The sequence below is a fragment of the Salvia splendens genome, chromosome 12, assembly GCF_004379255.2.
Source record: "Salvia splendens isolate huo1 chromosome 12, SspV2, whole genome shotgun sequence".
In the NCBI taxonomy this organism is placed as follows: domain Eukaryota; kingdom Viridiplantae; phylum Streptophyta; class Magnoliopsida; order Lamiales; family Lamiaceae; genus Salvia; species Salvia splendens.
Window position 1 is genome coordinate 20,265,625 of NC_056043.1, and position 14,525 is coordinate 20,280,149.

General features: G+C 41.2%; 1 protein-coding gene and 2 pseudogenes across 1 annotated transcript; 1 reads left to right on the plus strand and 2 right to left on the minus strand.

Annotated features, from left to right (window-relative positions):
• Nucleotides 1-188: 188 nt before the first annotated feature.
• On the minus strand, nucleotides 189-3,559 carry LOC121758378 (protein FAR1-RELATED SEQUENCE 4-like). Its single transcript, XM_042153788.1, has 4 exons — nucleotides 3,287-3,559; nucleotides 923-2,617; nucleotides 756-842; nucleotides 189-662 (listed from the first exon to the last, which is right to left on the minus strand). The coding sequence occupies exons 2-4, from the start codon at nucleotides 1,644-1,646 to the stop codon at nucleotides 256-258; spliced, it is 1,218 nt and encodes a 405-aa protein (XP_042009722.1). The 5' UTR covers nucleotides 1,647-2,617; nucleotides 3,287-3,559; the 3' UTR covers nucleotides 189-255.
• Nucleotides 3,560-3,816: 257 nt separating this feature from the next.
• Nucleotides 3,817-7,002, plus strand: LOC121757686 (annotated as a pseudogene).
• Nucleotides 7,003-8,787: 1,785 nt separating this feature from the next.
• On the minus strand, nucleotides 8,788-12,523 carry LOC121758551 (annotated as a pseudogene).
• Nucleotides 12,524-14,525: the final 2,002 nt, after the last annotated feature.

Below are 14,525 nucleotides of genomic sequence, written 5' to 3' on the forward strand. Positions count from 1 at the left end.
ATATTACTATAAACATTGAGTAACCTCGTTGACATTTGTTACTGTTGTTGCTATAATTGGTCTACATATTGACATTCTGTGTTGAGGGTTTGATTACAGGGAAGAATCCCTGTGAAGAAAAAATTTAGAGAAACAACATATTACAATAATATGTTGTCATTGTAGACATTTATTAACCTTGTTGACATTTGATGCTGCTGTTGACATTATGGAAACAATATGGAAACTAAGCAGTATGGAAACTAAGCAAAAATCCTACATTTTGGCTTTTCCTTTCTCCCTACCACAATTCCTTGCATCGTGATGGCCCATTTCTCGACACTTTGCACATCGCCTCTTAGGTTTATTCTGTAGTATGATAGCCTTCTCAGTTGCTGATGCAATTCTCTTTCCAGAACTGCTGCCAGATCCCTTTGTACTCACTACATTGGGAGGGTGCACGTTAACAACACTCGGTCGAGATGCCTCGTTCAGATTCTCAATCCTCTTTGCTTTATCCATCGAAGACACTGAAGGTACTGTATCCCCAAAGAGTTTTTGACTAAGTTCTTCCATTCCATCGAATAGTGCAACATCGTCATTGCTCTGTGCTCGTTGAAATAAGCGAAAGTACAACGAATGCAGTTTGGCTGCTACAACTCGTTTACGATCAACTTGTGAAACTGAAGCAACATTATGTCAGTACCGTGTCAACATGTGGACATAATATATGAACGAATAAAGGAAAAAATAAATGAACCACGTTAAATACAAACCTTCAGATGACGATGCTTCCTCACTAGGATCACAGTGGGCTGATTTCAACAATGGCGTCTTCAGCCACCTTGTACCTATATATGTATCTGGTATTTCCTTCACGTCATGGTTTTTGAACAAACAAAAATGTGGCAACATAATATTCCACGCCGCAAAAATAACTTACAATCACAGTGGTAAGATTCGGTGCCAACTTCGTGGCGGACAACAACTTTGTTTCGAAGGCTGTCCGTTATTGTGTAAATCTCAGTATTGTCTTCCATCTCGAAGTGAGTCATTCTGCAACGTCGATGCGCCTCGACGATCTCATCTTGAACTTGCTGAAAGATGCGATCTGTATACATATCCGCTGCGTGTTTCTCAAATAAGAGCTCCGTTGACAGGATGGGGACTTTTGTAGCATCAGAGAAATCAAGCCTTTCTGATATGTTACGTTGAGCATCCAACGCATTGTTGTAGTGCATCACAAAGTCAGCAAGATTGAAGTGTGGTTTTGTGTACCTTTTGAAAAAGCTGTTCTCGGACTCAGAGAATGATGTTGTCTTCAACAATGACCCCATTGGGAAATCCCTAAAATATGCTGGAATCCAATACTCTCGTTGTGTGAACATAGTTGTGAACCAAGATACGTTTTGTAAACCATATTGGTCCATAATGGTCAGCCAAGTTTCTTCAAATTCCTCTGGCTCCAACAATTCAGACCATATACAAGAGTCCAAATCCTTCTTCAACTCTTTGTTGGCAAGTATTCTTTTGGGTACCTTTTCAGGAAGCTTCATCATAATGTGCCACATGCACCAACGATGCCTAGTACTAGTTAGCACACGTTCTATGGCAAGTTTCATCCCCCAATCCTGGTCAGTTAGTATCAACTTAGGTGCGAAACCCATACATTCTACAACTCACTGAGCAACCAAGAGAATGAGTCGGCGCCCTCATTTGACACGAAGCCGGCACCAAATGTAACAGGGCATCCGTGGTTGTCTTTTCCAGTGAATGGCCCAAACACCATGCAACACCAGTGAGGAAAATGTCAACAAGAGCTAAACACAACACCTGAATTGAGAGCATAAAAAAAATGAATAAAATGTCAGACACAATCTACACGTGTGATTACCTATTTGTTGAGTAAGTAGTATCAAAGGATACAATGTCACCGAACATCTTGTAGTTCTTTCGCGACACAGCGTCACACCAAAAAAGACTAAGTAACTTTCCATCACTACCTTGCTGGAATTTGTAATGGAAACCGTCACTAGTGTTCTTCTTCTCCTCCATTTGATTTAAAATCATCTGGACATCAACGCCTTTCATTTCTTGCAATATGTCGCGCTTGCCGTTCCGTAAATCAGTAACGGTGCAACCCACAGCATCATAGCCACCCAGGAACTCCTTCAATAAATTGAAAGTCTGTGTAGGTCCAATGTTGGCCTTTGTGCAGTCCTGCAGGAATTTGTAATGGATATCCCCAAGTTACGGTTGGATTTCATGTATCGGACGTGCTTTGTATCAACCATAACATGATTGTGTTGGTCTACAAAGTTGCCGACAGCATATCGAGGACTGTCGGAATCGGTTATATACTTCAACGTAAGTTTCGCATTGCATTGACATCTGCTAGAACGATGTCTACGTTTGGTATAACTCCCCTCTTCGTCGACATCCAACTTTTCACCTTGCCTGTTGCACACAATGGTCTGCCAGGTTTCGACACCATTTGCGTATTTGTATCCAAATCTTCGAGTATCAAACCGGCAATCGTTGGCATATTCTTCATAAAAGGAAATTCCATCGTCTAATGTTTCAAACACCTGACCAATGTACGGTTTCAGCTCGGGTCTGCAATCTGGAATAACAACAGCTGTAAACACGATAGAGAATCGTCATCGAAGAATGTCATCACAGAATGTCAACGGCCAAATTGGCAGAATATCATTGCACACTATATCAGATTAAACACATTGCTGACAGATTATGTATACACCATTAGAACAAGCATAAAAAATTAGATAATCTTGCACAAAATCTACATTTCGAAAACGGATTCATCAACCATTTCGCAATATAACCAAATGCATATGCATAATCTACTCTACGTGCTATGTCTTCTTCAGTCAAGCACAACAACTTACACTATATATTCAACAATTTTTCACCAAAAAAATGACAGAAAATTCATCAGAGGGACATCAACCATTTCGAAATCTAAACTGCAGCTGTACACACGATAGATAATCATCATCCAAGAATGTCATCATGGAATGTCAGCGGAAAAATTAGCCGAATATCATCGCAAACTATATCAGGTAAAACACATTGCTGGCAGGTAATGCATGGTGCATCAGAACAAGCATAAAAAATTGGATAATCTTGAACAAAAACTACATTTCGAAAACAGATTCAGCAACGATTTCGAAAATATAGCCTACTACTCAACCTCATCCATCAACGAACGTAAAAACATAGAATATAATCGTCATTGGTTTCAACATTATGTTACACATATTATTCAAATTAGCAAGAAAAATACCTTATGCCGGAGAAGAACGCTGAAAAAGAGCACTGGAGAAGATTTCGGATATGAATTTCAACAGGAGATCGAAGTTTATATTGCAATGTTGAATAATTAAGATATGTTATATTTTATGGCTGAATGAGTAATGTAATCTCTTTCCAAAAAATGATAATAATGGTAGAATGGGAGAATGGAGATAAATTAGGGGGTCATCCTTTACTAATCACGCCTAAGAACGGTTACAAACAATTCTGGTTATGATTATACCAGATTGGAGTGAAATGAGGATGTATGTAACTGCCGACAAAAATCGATTTCCATATACACCCCCCGCTGACATAAATTGCACTGCCCAGTGACATCGAATTTGTAACCTCCTAACAGCCGTAGATTAGTTACAATGATGGTGTGTGATTAGAGTTTGTAGTTTGCATGATAAATGAGAGTTTGTATTTGATCACACCTATATATATATATATATATATATATATATATATATATATATTTCTGACTTTGAGTATATAGTTGAAGCTAATTGGCTTTGACTTTGTCCTTAGTTTTGGTTGGTTGTTATATGATTGATTTTCAAATTACTCCATTAATTAAGCTTCTTCATCCAATTTAGCCTAAGCAAAATTGTACATGATCATAAGCAAGAATCTAATCCCGTTTCTTATAATATTGGCCTCGCCGTCATCTCTATCCAACGGCTAGCAGCAGTATTCAGGTAATTCGGTTATGAACTGCGAAGCATCCGATGAAACAGGACCATCTTCGGCGTTCCTCTACAGCTGCAACTATGAAAGGCCTTCTTGCAAAGCCATGTTGATGTTCAGAACCCAACCACCTTATTCCTCGTCCATACCAACCTAACCTCGTCCAACTGATAAACTCATAGTTTAGAATGGTTTTAGAGGTGATTAACTCGTGTGTTTGGTGAATTAAGGTGTTTATTATAGGTTTTCACCCATTTAGTCATCAATTAGATAAAGTAATCAGTTTGTTGGAGTTTTGAAGTGAAAACAGGTTAAAACGGGCAAAACGGACCGAACGAGGCTGACTCCAGAGAGAAGACCCGGCCGAGTGTTTTTCATTCACCAAAACACCCAGTCGGGTGTTTTGAAGAATTTACGTCGGGTGTTTTGAAGAATTTACGGGCTCCGGAGAGAAGACCAGGTCGGGTGTTTCGCCACTTCCAGATCACCCGGTCGGGTTTTTTCAGCAGTTACTCATTTGCCCCTAATTCCCACACGACGATTCTGAGCAAGAAAGCAAGGTTTTGAAGAGGATTTGAAGGCTTAGGAGCTTCCCCTCTCAAGAGATTGAAGGAGAAGACTCCCTACCATCATTTCTACCATAGGGAGTTCTAGATTCTACTTTCTATCCATGTTTTCTTCTATTTGCTTTGTTTTTCTTTTTATTTTACCTTTGACTATGAGTAGCTAGATTTTCCTTAGGAATATGGTGATGTTTGTATAGAATCCATGGGTTGATCCTTGATTTATTTTATCTATCTCTTGTGTTGGTTTTGTTGGTTATTGAGCTCTTATTATCTAATTGCCTAGCTAACAATTTGATATATCTTGTTCTAATTATTGACGTTGAGAGATGAATGATTACAATGGTTAGGTAATCAACAACTACGTGCATTACATGTGATCGAGAGATGCATGAGCTAGAGAGAGGACTTGGGTCAGTTGTTCTAGAGAGTTAATTTTGAATTGTATGGAGGAGACTCCTACACTAGAGATTAATCCACGTGTTAGATGCACCCGAGAGGGGTCTAACCAATTATCCCGACCTTTCTAGCCACATATGAGAACTAATAGATGAGCATGATCCCTAGGTGAGACCCGTGATCCATACTAACGGATTCATATCCCTACCTTTCCTAATTTGTGTGAAAAGCCATCATTTGTTTGTCTTGCTTCGTTAATTGTCTTTACTTGATTAATTGTTCTTTGATCTTAGTTATAGAAAACCAAAAACCCCTTTTAGTAGTCTAGATAGTATTCAAAGTTGCATCGTAATACTCAAACTAGCTTTTAGTCTTCGAGAATCGATAATTTTAGCTTGATACATGCTACTTAGCCCGTACACTTGTGGGTGACGCTTTTTAATGCAAAATTAGCATGAGTCACCGACCCTCAAGAGCTAGCGCGCCTCAACAACATCACGGCCTCTGAGACCATACCTCCCGACAGTGCTGTGTTCATGCCTGCAATGTGCTCATGCTTGGGGAAGCACTATCAGGCCAACACCTCGTACATCTACAAGTCGACGAACGAGACCTACTTCACCATTGCAAACCAGACTTACCAAGGCCTCACCTCTTGTAATGCCCTCAAACACCACAACCCCTATAGCGAATTCAAGCTAATCCCATCAACGAATCTTCATGTGCCCCTTAGGTGTGCTTGTCCAAGTGAGGAGCAGATCTCGAATGGGAACAAGTTTCTGCTCACATTCTTGATAACATGGCATGATTCTGTTGCTAATATTAGTAAAAAGTTCAATGTGAGTGCCAAAAGTGTAGCTGCAGCTAATGGATTTGCTACCGAGGATCCAATCGTTTATCCCTTCACAACTATCTTGATTCCTCTACAAACAGAACCTCAAGCTTCTAAGCTGAGATGGTTTTTCTCTACATCCTTTCCGTACGCAGCAGTCTCCCACACATCTTTCTGTGGTGCTGCTCTGGTTATATTCTGCTTCCTTGGTCTCCTCGGATTCATGCATTTTATGAGAGTTAGAGATGCACGAGTATCGAAGGAAATGAAACAGAGATTACCTAATCCCTTTCTAGATAAGGTTGTTGGAATAGGGGAGAGTTTGAAAATATACAAGTATGAAGAGTTGGAGGCTGCAACAGACAACTTCAGCCAACAGAGGAGGTTGAGTGAGTCCACCCACCATGGGATTCTTCGTAGGAATCGAGTAGCTGTGAAGAAGACAAGCAGAGATATCTCCAAAGAGATTAAGATTCTCGGCAATCTCAACCACTTCAACTTGATCAACCTCTATGGTGTTTGTGAGCATCATGGGGTATTCTACCTAGTTTATGAGTACATGGAGGAAGGCTCTTTAAAGAACTGGCTTTGTAGAGAGACGAGTGCCTTCGCCCACAGTTGGAACCACCGGATTCTCATTGCTCTAGACGTTGCAAAAGGGCTCGATTATCTACACAACTGCACTTCTCCAGCTTATGTGCACAAGGACATCAACAGCTGCAATATCTTACTCAACCGCGAACTCAGAGCAAAGATCACAAATTTTAGCTTAGCTGGAGAGAATGGGAAGTCACATTCCTGCTCGATTGTTGGAGGAAAGGGTTACATGGCACCAGAGTATGTTGAAGCAGGGGAAGTTAGCCCTAAGATAGATATCTACGCATTTGGGGTGGTGCTGTTGGAGTTGATCACCGGAAGAGAAGCTTTGTTGGTACGAGATGGTGAAGAATCTCTTGTGTCTGAAGTAGTGATCTCCGCTGCTGATGGAACACACAAGGCAGATGAAGTCAATACCCTTGTTGATCCTCGTCTTCAAGTGAAGCATCCACTTGGCTTCGCCATCGACCAGAGTGAGCTTGCACTGCATCTGCTGAAGCTGTGCGCCGCGTGCTTGGCTCCACAACCTACCACAAGACTAAGCATGGTGAAGTCGTTAATGCTCTCATAAAAATCCAGCCTGATGTTTACAATCCTCAATCATTTTCCATTGAATCAAACTAGTATGCATCATCTAATGCTTTGCTTTACATCTTGTAAGTTACATAAGATATGAAAATGTGTTCTGTATTTTGTGACAAAATTGGTACAAGGCGAGTTTCATATTTACAAAGTACATACATGACACAATCAGAGAAATTAAAATCTAAATAACATCAATCAGTTCAGTGATCTTTAATAGGAGTGATTGGTGCACTTTTTATTAGTCCTAAAAGGCTAAAACTATACTATAGATGGACAATATAATTATGGTATAGCCAAATATTAGTATGAGTCTTGTATCCCTGAAGACTAATAAGTAGTCCTCTCAGTACATAAAATTCAAAAACTACAACCATAACTCGGTTTTGTTTTTTTACCTCAAGATTCAAGAACACAATTTTATTTACTCAAGAACAACACTCAAACTTTCTTCTCTATCTCACAACAATTACAGTAGTTAAGTAAGTAGAGAATATTTTCTCACAAATATAGTGTTTAATGACATGAATATGAGAAGTGTGGGTTAATTCTTTTTTTGTTCTAGGACACATTAGTCATTCCATCTTACTACTGCGCTTTTTTTAGCATCCCAGTTTGTGAGCGACGCATGATCCTCATGCGTCGTCTGTAAATGAAACACACGAGGGTCAAGCGTTTTACGGTAAGACACATTACATTTATGCGTTTTATATTTTTAAAATTTTTTATTTAATCCCTAAAACGCATAAGGGTCATGCGTCTCTGTTTCAAACATAACGGCCAGTTCCAGAAGCAGAATATCATTATGCGCGAAAAAGTAGAGAAGAAGGGGCAGCGCGATTTTCTTCCGATTTCCGGCTATTTCTTCCATATCCTCAGCGATTACGGTAAGTTTTCTTCAATCTTTCATCATTATTACTCCCTTATCGTTCGTTGTTTGTTGCATGTTTTGTGTAGTTTTTCCCAATTTTGTGAGTTGTTTATAACAAAATTGTTCAATTTAAGTTTACGCTATGCTGTTTTGTTAATTGTAATGGATTTTATTAGTGAAATTCATTCTTTTATACTTCCTCTGTCCGCGAATATGAGTCGCATTTTTTCATTTTAGTCCGTCCGCGAATAGGAGTCCCGGTTTCATTTTACCATAAATGGTAATAGAGCCTCACCTTCCACTAACTCATTCCACTCACATTTTATTTAAAACTAATATATACAAGTGAGACCCCTATTCTACTAACTTTTTTCCATCCACTTTTCTTAACATTTTTTAAAATCCGTGCCGCTAAAAAATGAGAGTCCTAATGCATGAGCTACATCTATTAGTAAATAACCATAGAAAAGGAGAGGATTTCTATTCTGAAGGTGAATCCATCTTAAATGGATTTCTTTGTTTAAGGTGGTAAATCAAATACTCTGTGTGTCAAAGTGATTGATTTCTTTAAAATATGTGATTTAAAAAATTATATTTATTGAATTACGTTAGAAAATAAAGTAAAAGAGCAAACGAGCCAGAGCCAGTAATTATTGAGTGGATAAATAAACGATGATTAAGGCAACTAAGTTAAGAAACTCGAGATTCAAGCTAATATTATTACCTGAATCAACCGGCTTCCAGAAATGCAGCGATGAATCATGAGGTAGACGCACGTCCCACTCACACAACCAAATGAATGAAGGATTATGTGTGAAAGATATATAGTTGCTAGTGTTTTTCCTTTTTCGTGGAGAAGTTATGATCCATGTTCTGCATTTTAGAAGATAAAATTAGCTATCATTTCAGTTATTTTCCTCCATTATAAATTATTGAATAAGGAGTGTAGAAAGATATGAATCTATCAATCAAGTTTCCCTGCCTATTTCCATAACACTCTTGCCAACTCCTCCACCTCAAATCCCTCTTCCCACCCATCACTCATTGGCTTCGCTATCGTCCATCTCACCTTCGCTCCAACAACAAATCGATAAAAATCAAAATCAAAATAATTGTTAAAGGGGGAACATGGATCAATTCTCATACCAACTATTTGATGATACATGAACAAATATTTCGGTTTACATTTGGCGGCTTGTTTTTCATTTCATTGTATTCTATAGCGATTATTAGCTAAAGAAAAATTAATAAGTCACTTGCTTTATGCGCATCCAATTATATGCAAGACAAATGAATATACAAATATAGAGATAAAAATTTCATACCAAATGGAGATATCAAGTTAACAAGGAAAACTCCCTGTCAGGCGAATGTGATCGAGAGTGCTCCTCAGCCCGTATTTGAGCAACGCCTTGTTGCCTTCCCTGACACCATCTCCGTAAACTTCAGAACTATCTGATTGTATCCGCTGCATGAAAAACTCACCAAGTTTTTTTCCCAAATGCAGACCTCTTCCCCTTCTTCGAAGAGCCAGACGAGGATGCTGAGGTCGAGGCAGAAGCTGCATTGCTACAAGAGCAAGGAATGATCTCTGACTCTAACCACATGTGAGCCATCACTTGGCAGATTCCTTCTTCGACTTTTGGACTAAGATTCGGGTAACCTGAAAGGGGACTTGGTTGATAAGTTAGTAGACATGTACTGCAGCAAGAGAAATGTTTAATTCAAAATGGTGAAATTAGTGAACGTTTACCTTTCAGACGGAGCCACACATGCATCATTTCATGAGCTAGGATTGACCCAGTCAGTTATCTACATCAGGCCACAGGTTAATTATGGTGAGGATCCAAAAAGGCAGAAGATGAGCTATAACATATAAGTGACTCTACCTAGGCAGACCATACAGAATGAGGATCGCTGTTGCTTCACATTTCCGAACGAGTGTGTAAGGCTCAGGAAACAAGTCTGTTACGCGATATCCTCCTACTTTGGGTTGCCTCAGTATCTGGGAATTGAAGGGTCGAAAGTTGAGAACGAAAAATATTTTAACAGCGTTATTCTGTTGATATTTAGTTCGCAGTGAAGATTTGCACGTACCGTGTTAACAGTTTGTTCATCTGATAGGCAAAGGCCTCTAGTCTCCGGCGTGTGGTGATGACCCTGGCAACAGAGTAATTAATCAGCCCCTTTGCCACTTTAGTAAAACTATGATGCCTACACAGAATAGACTGTACAACTTTATAACTAACTAGACACCAAGAGTTAGTTTCTAGTCTTCAATGACAGTACACAGTTTTGAATTTCTTACAAAGTTCACAGTATTGATACACAGTGGAATGCAGCAGGGTGTCAAGTTGCTTGAATAGAGTTGGACATTTGAAGTAAGCATAGTCTCAGACCAGTTTAAAAGGCTTATGCAACTTGCTTGCTCGTTGCCTTTCCAGCTGACGTCCTGCTGAAAACTAGACGAGATAGCCGAACTAAGTTTACTGCTCCATAGTCACAGATCAAATCTTTTACACGAACATGCCTCTCAAGATTGATGACAGATATAGGCTCTCTACTGTGATAAGTAGAAGTATTAAGACATTTGTCTAAAATTCTCTCTTAGTTGATAAACCAAATGCTTTCAATTTCCCCTTCTCACCCTTCATTATGACACCGTTTATGAACTTCTTGAAGGCATCTTCTTTGATATCTACATAGATGTTCTACACATACAGGCTTTTGAAACACCCCCTGTACCACTCCTCTCACTCTGCCTGAGAAGTCTGGAGAATATCTGACATAGAAAAACACATAATATTATAGTTCTATGTGTGCGTGTGTCAATAAAGTACATATACAAGAATTTAGTCGTGTAGTTAGCCAAACTACCCAAGTTATCAACCTTAGCACCTAACTTCGATTCACAGCGCTTACTCTCTGAGTTCCCCAAGTTACTCAAATCTTTCCATTTCTTAACAGAGGCAGATTGCTTTGGGCTCAATCATCTCTTCACCAAGAACGTTAGATGATTCCATAAAACTAGCAACATCAAGGTGCTGATACAAGCTCTTGGAACTGTCAAACTTATTTCCAGAAATTGTAAGAGCTTCCTTTACGGACCTGGTCGCCTCTTCCTCCACAACACTACAATGTTTTTTACCCTCCCAATATCACCTTTTTAACAAATTTTAGTCCTCCTTCGCCTTCTTTTCTTTCCAAGCCTTGTTGATAAGCTGTAATAACATCAGAAGGATGAAAATTCCCAGTAACATGTGCTGCATCATACATGACATTGTACAAATGGCTCATGAGGAATTTTGGGGCACCAGCTCTGTTAAATCCTTCATAAATTCCAACAAACAACCAACCTAACTCCTCCAATATAACCACATGAACCCGGTCCTCCCCTGCCTTAGCTGAGGCTCACTGCACATGGCCTTCACCTCCAAGACACTTCAAAAAATAGCAATAGCCCCCGGAATCCAAAAACATAAGGACTTACTCATAGAATTCAGATCCACCCCAATCACTTGACCATGCCGAGCTATGAACTTCATCTTCACCATAGGTTTAGGATTTAGAACTGACAGCCTCTTCAATAATAGATAGATGAGAGAACTCACACTGATGCATTTCGTCGAGCAGTTGGCAGACATTTAGTTTCCTTGAGTTTCTTAGAATGTGAAAGCAACAACATACTGCTCTAATTCAATGCCATGGCCATGATCGAACTTTCCCCCAACCTTTACATCAACATAACAATGCAAAAAAAAATTCAAACAATTGCCAAAACCAACATGGCCATCACCACCCTCATCCAAAGCTCTTGAAACCCCTTCAAAAACTTCCTTATCTGCCTCCATCATGTCTGCAAACTCCTTATACTCATCAAACTTGTAGTTAAATCCTTAAATATTTGAATTCGTGTTTGATATCCAGGCTTGATCTAGAACTTCCGTTTGCTTCTCATTGTGTGCAGTATCAAGTTCCTCTTCCACAACAAACAATTTAATACTATCCTCCATAGAAGAATCTGATTCTTCCTCACATCGCTCATCATGGTCACACCATAGAATGCCGGTTAATGTAAACTCTTGGAGCTTGGAGAGAGCATAGGAATGTGCTAAAGTTTTTGGTTTAAATCTACAAATCGGTATTCGCATTTCATCTACTAACCCCGATAAAAATAAATTCAATGCTTGTATACCAGCCTTAGAGTTTAACAGAGCAAATGCTTCGATAAAACTTTGAATATGTGATACCTGTTTCAGACTCTGCAATTGAACGATCAGATCATCTTCTTTCACATTCTTGCTCCACCGATCCCCTGAAATCAATCCTCTGATGCAAATTTAGCTTGATTCTGCAATTTGGTAGCCATGATCGCCTGCATCATCTCCTCCAATCGAGCGTTGATCTTCTCCTGCCGTTGGCCCAACTCAATAAACGTTTCCCCCATTCGTCTCTCAGCCTCTATCGCCCTACGTCTGCCTCCATAGCTTGCGTCGCCGTCATGTCCGAGGATGAACAGCTCTGAATACCACTTGTTGCAATTTCACACAAATTTGTCTGAATTAAGCTAGCTCACACACCAATTCCATACTATAACAGAGGAATTCTCAATAAGATTCACACGAAAAAAGTGACATTGCAACGAACAACAGGCAACAATTGAAATTACGTAACTAAGCTAACATAAATGCATCGGAGTGATCAACACACGATTTTCATGAATGAATAGCTTTGCCTCCTATTTAAATTTGCTCACTCTCGCTGAGTCAGCTCAATCCCGCCAGCTCATATTAGACGGTTACACTCATTTGTCGACGTGGCTTATTCTTATCCACCTCAGCTTGCTCGTTGCATTTATGATGATAATTTGTACTCGGTGATCCCGCCGCTGTGAACTCGACGGGCCGGCAACGGGCGGTGTTGTCGCAAAAAAGGAAAGAGAGAAAAGAGAAAAGAAGGTTGCGTCTAGTTAGGGCATCCGCATTGGTGCAGGAAAAACACCTCATGCCACGTCATACGGACATTCCAAAAACACCTCATGCCACGTCATACGGACTTCCCACTGCGGATGCTACGTCATACGAACATCCCAGTGCACAGTGGCAGACATCCCCAAGGACATCCCGACGGACTTCCCACATTAAAAAAATTCACAAATTCACCAATTTAACAATTTACGTAATTAAGTAATTTACGGGAGTAAAATTTCGACACAAATATGGAGAAAACGAGAACACTTTATTTAAAAAAAACATACTTAATTAAAAAAAATACATAAAAAAATTACATAAATATAAAAAAAAATTGTCTTCTCACTCCTCGGATTCCCCGCCGACGGTACCCTCGTCGTCGCCGCCGCTGCTGCCGCCCCCCTCGCCGTCGCTATCCGACATCTCGTCGAACCCCAAATCGCGCCGCATACTGTTGAGGAGGGGTTTAAGCTTCCGCTTGTAATGGGGGTCGGTCGCTTGGCGCCATTCAACCATCGCACATAATAAGGTTTCATGTGCCGCGATGTAGGCGAATGAGGGGTTCTCGGGATCGTTTGGGGTGGGTGCTGCCGATTGGGCCTCGGCGGATCCGCTGCCGCTTCCCCCGGAGACCCCGCCGCGGCCTTTTGCCCAACCGGGCGACGACGGCGGTTCGACGATGTGGGTGTGGGGAACTCTGCCTCGGCGGGGGGGAGCTCGTAGGAACCAACACTGCTACTATACTCCCCGGAGGCGCTGATCCTCGTTCGCTTCGGCCAACCAGATTCGACGCCTGTAGTGAACTTGGCCGAATCCTGCACCACGAGATAGACATCCCAATACTTGAATTCCTCAAACACCTTTGAAGGATCGATGTACTGCTGGTGCGCGACAAGCTTCACGTCCTCGGCGGACATGCCGTTGGACGCCATGCGGAGACAGTTCGTGTAAAGGCCGGCAAAGCGGCTGAGCTACCTCCTCAGTTGCTCCCACTGTTTCCGGCATTGTTCGCCGTTGTGAGGCTTCCCCCCTGCTGGTTTGAACTGGAGGTAGCTTTGGCTAATGCGCCACCACATCCTGTCGATGTGCTGGTTCGTCCCGAGGTATGGATCCTCCACTACACTGATCCACGCCTTCGCCAGCGCAATGCACTCCTCCATGCTCCAGATGGTCCTCTTGTTCCCGCTGGACCCCTCCCCCACATAAGCGGCCCCCGACCCACCATCGTACCCCGCCGAAGACGATGTAGTGTCTCGTCCCCTTCCCCTCCCCTTTCCCCTTCCCTTTCCCATCCCCCTTCTCCCCGTGGGCGTCGGCGCGTCGGTGGGAAAATCCCGGATCGGAGACAGCCCCAACTCCTCCAGCGAGAACGTGTCGAGGCCAGTGAACTGGGTCTCGACAGGAGTACTCGCCGGGTTGTCCGGCGACAGTAAATCCATGTAGGGCCGGTAGACGTTGTCCACCAGTGATTGGGGGACCCTAATAAGTCGTATTCTAGGCCTTGGTTACTGGTCAGTATAACGTGCATAATTGGAATATATCTGCGAAACAGTTGCTAAAGTGTGCAGGGAAAGTGTTCTAGTCAGTATGGAAATGCTCGGACAACTCAGGTGAAAAGGACATCAGAATGTTGCTACACCGGCCATTATGCATGCCAAAAAAAAGGCTCAAGATGGAGAAGAAGGATTGCTGGGAAGATCAGCCACAAGTAAAGGCAAAAAGGT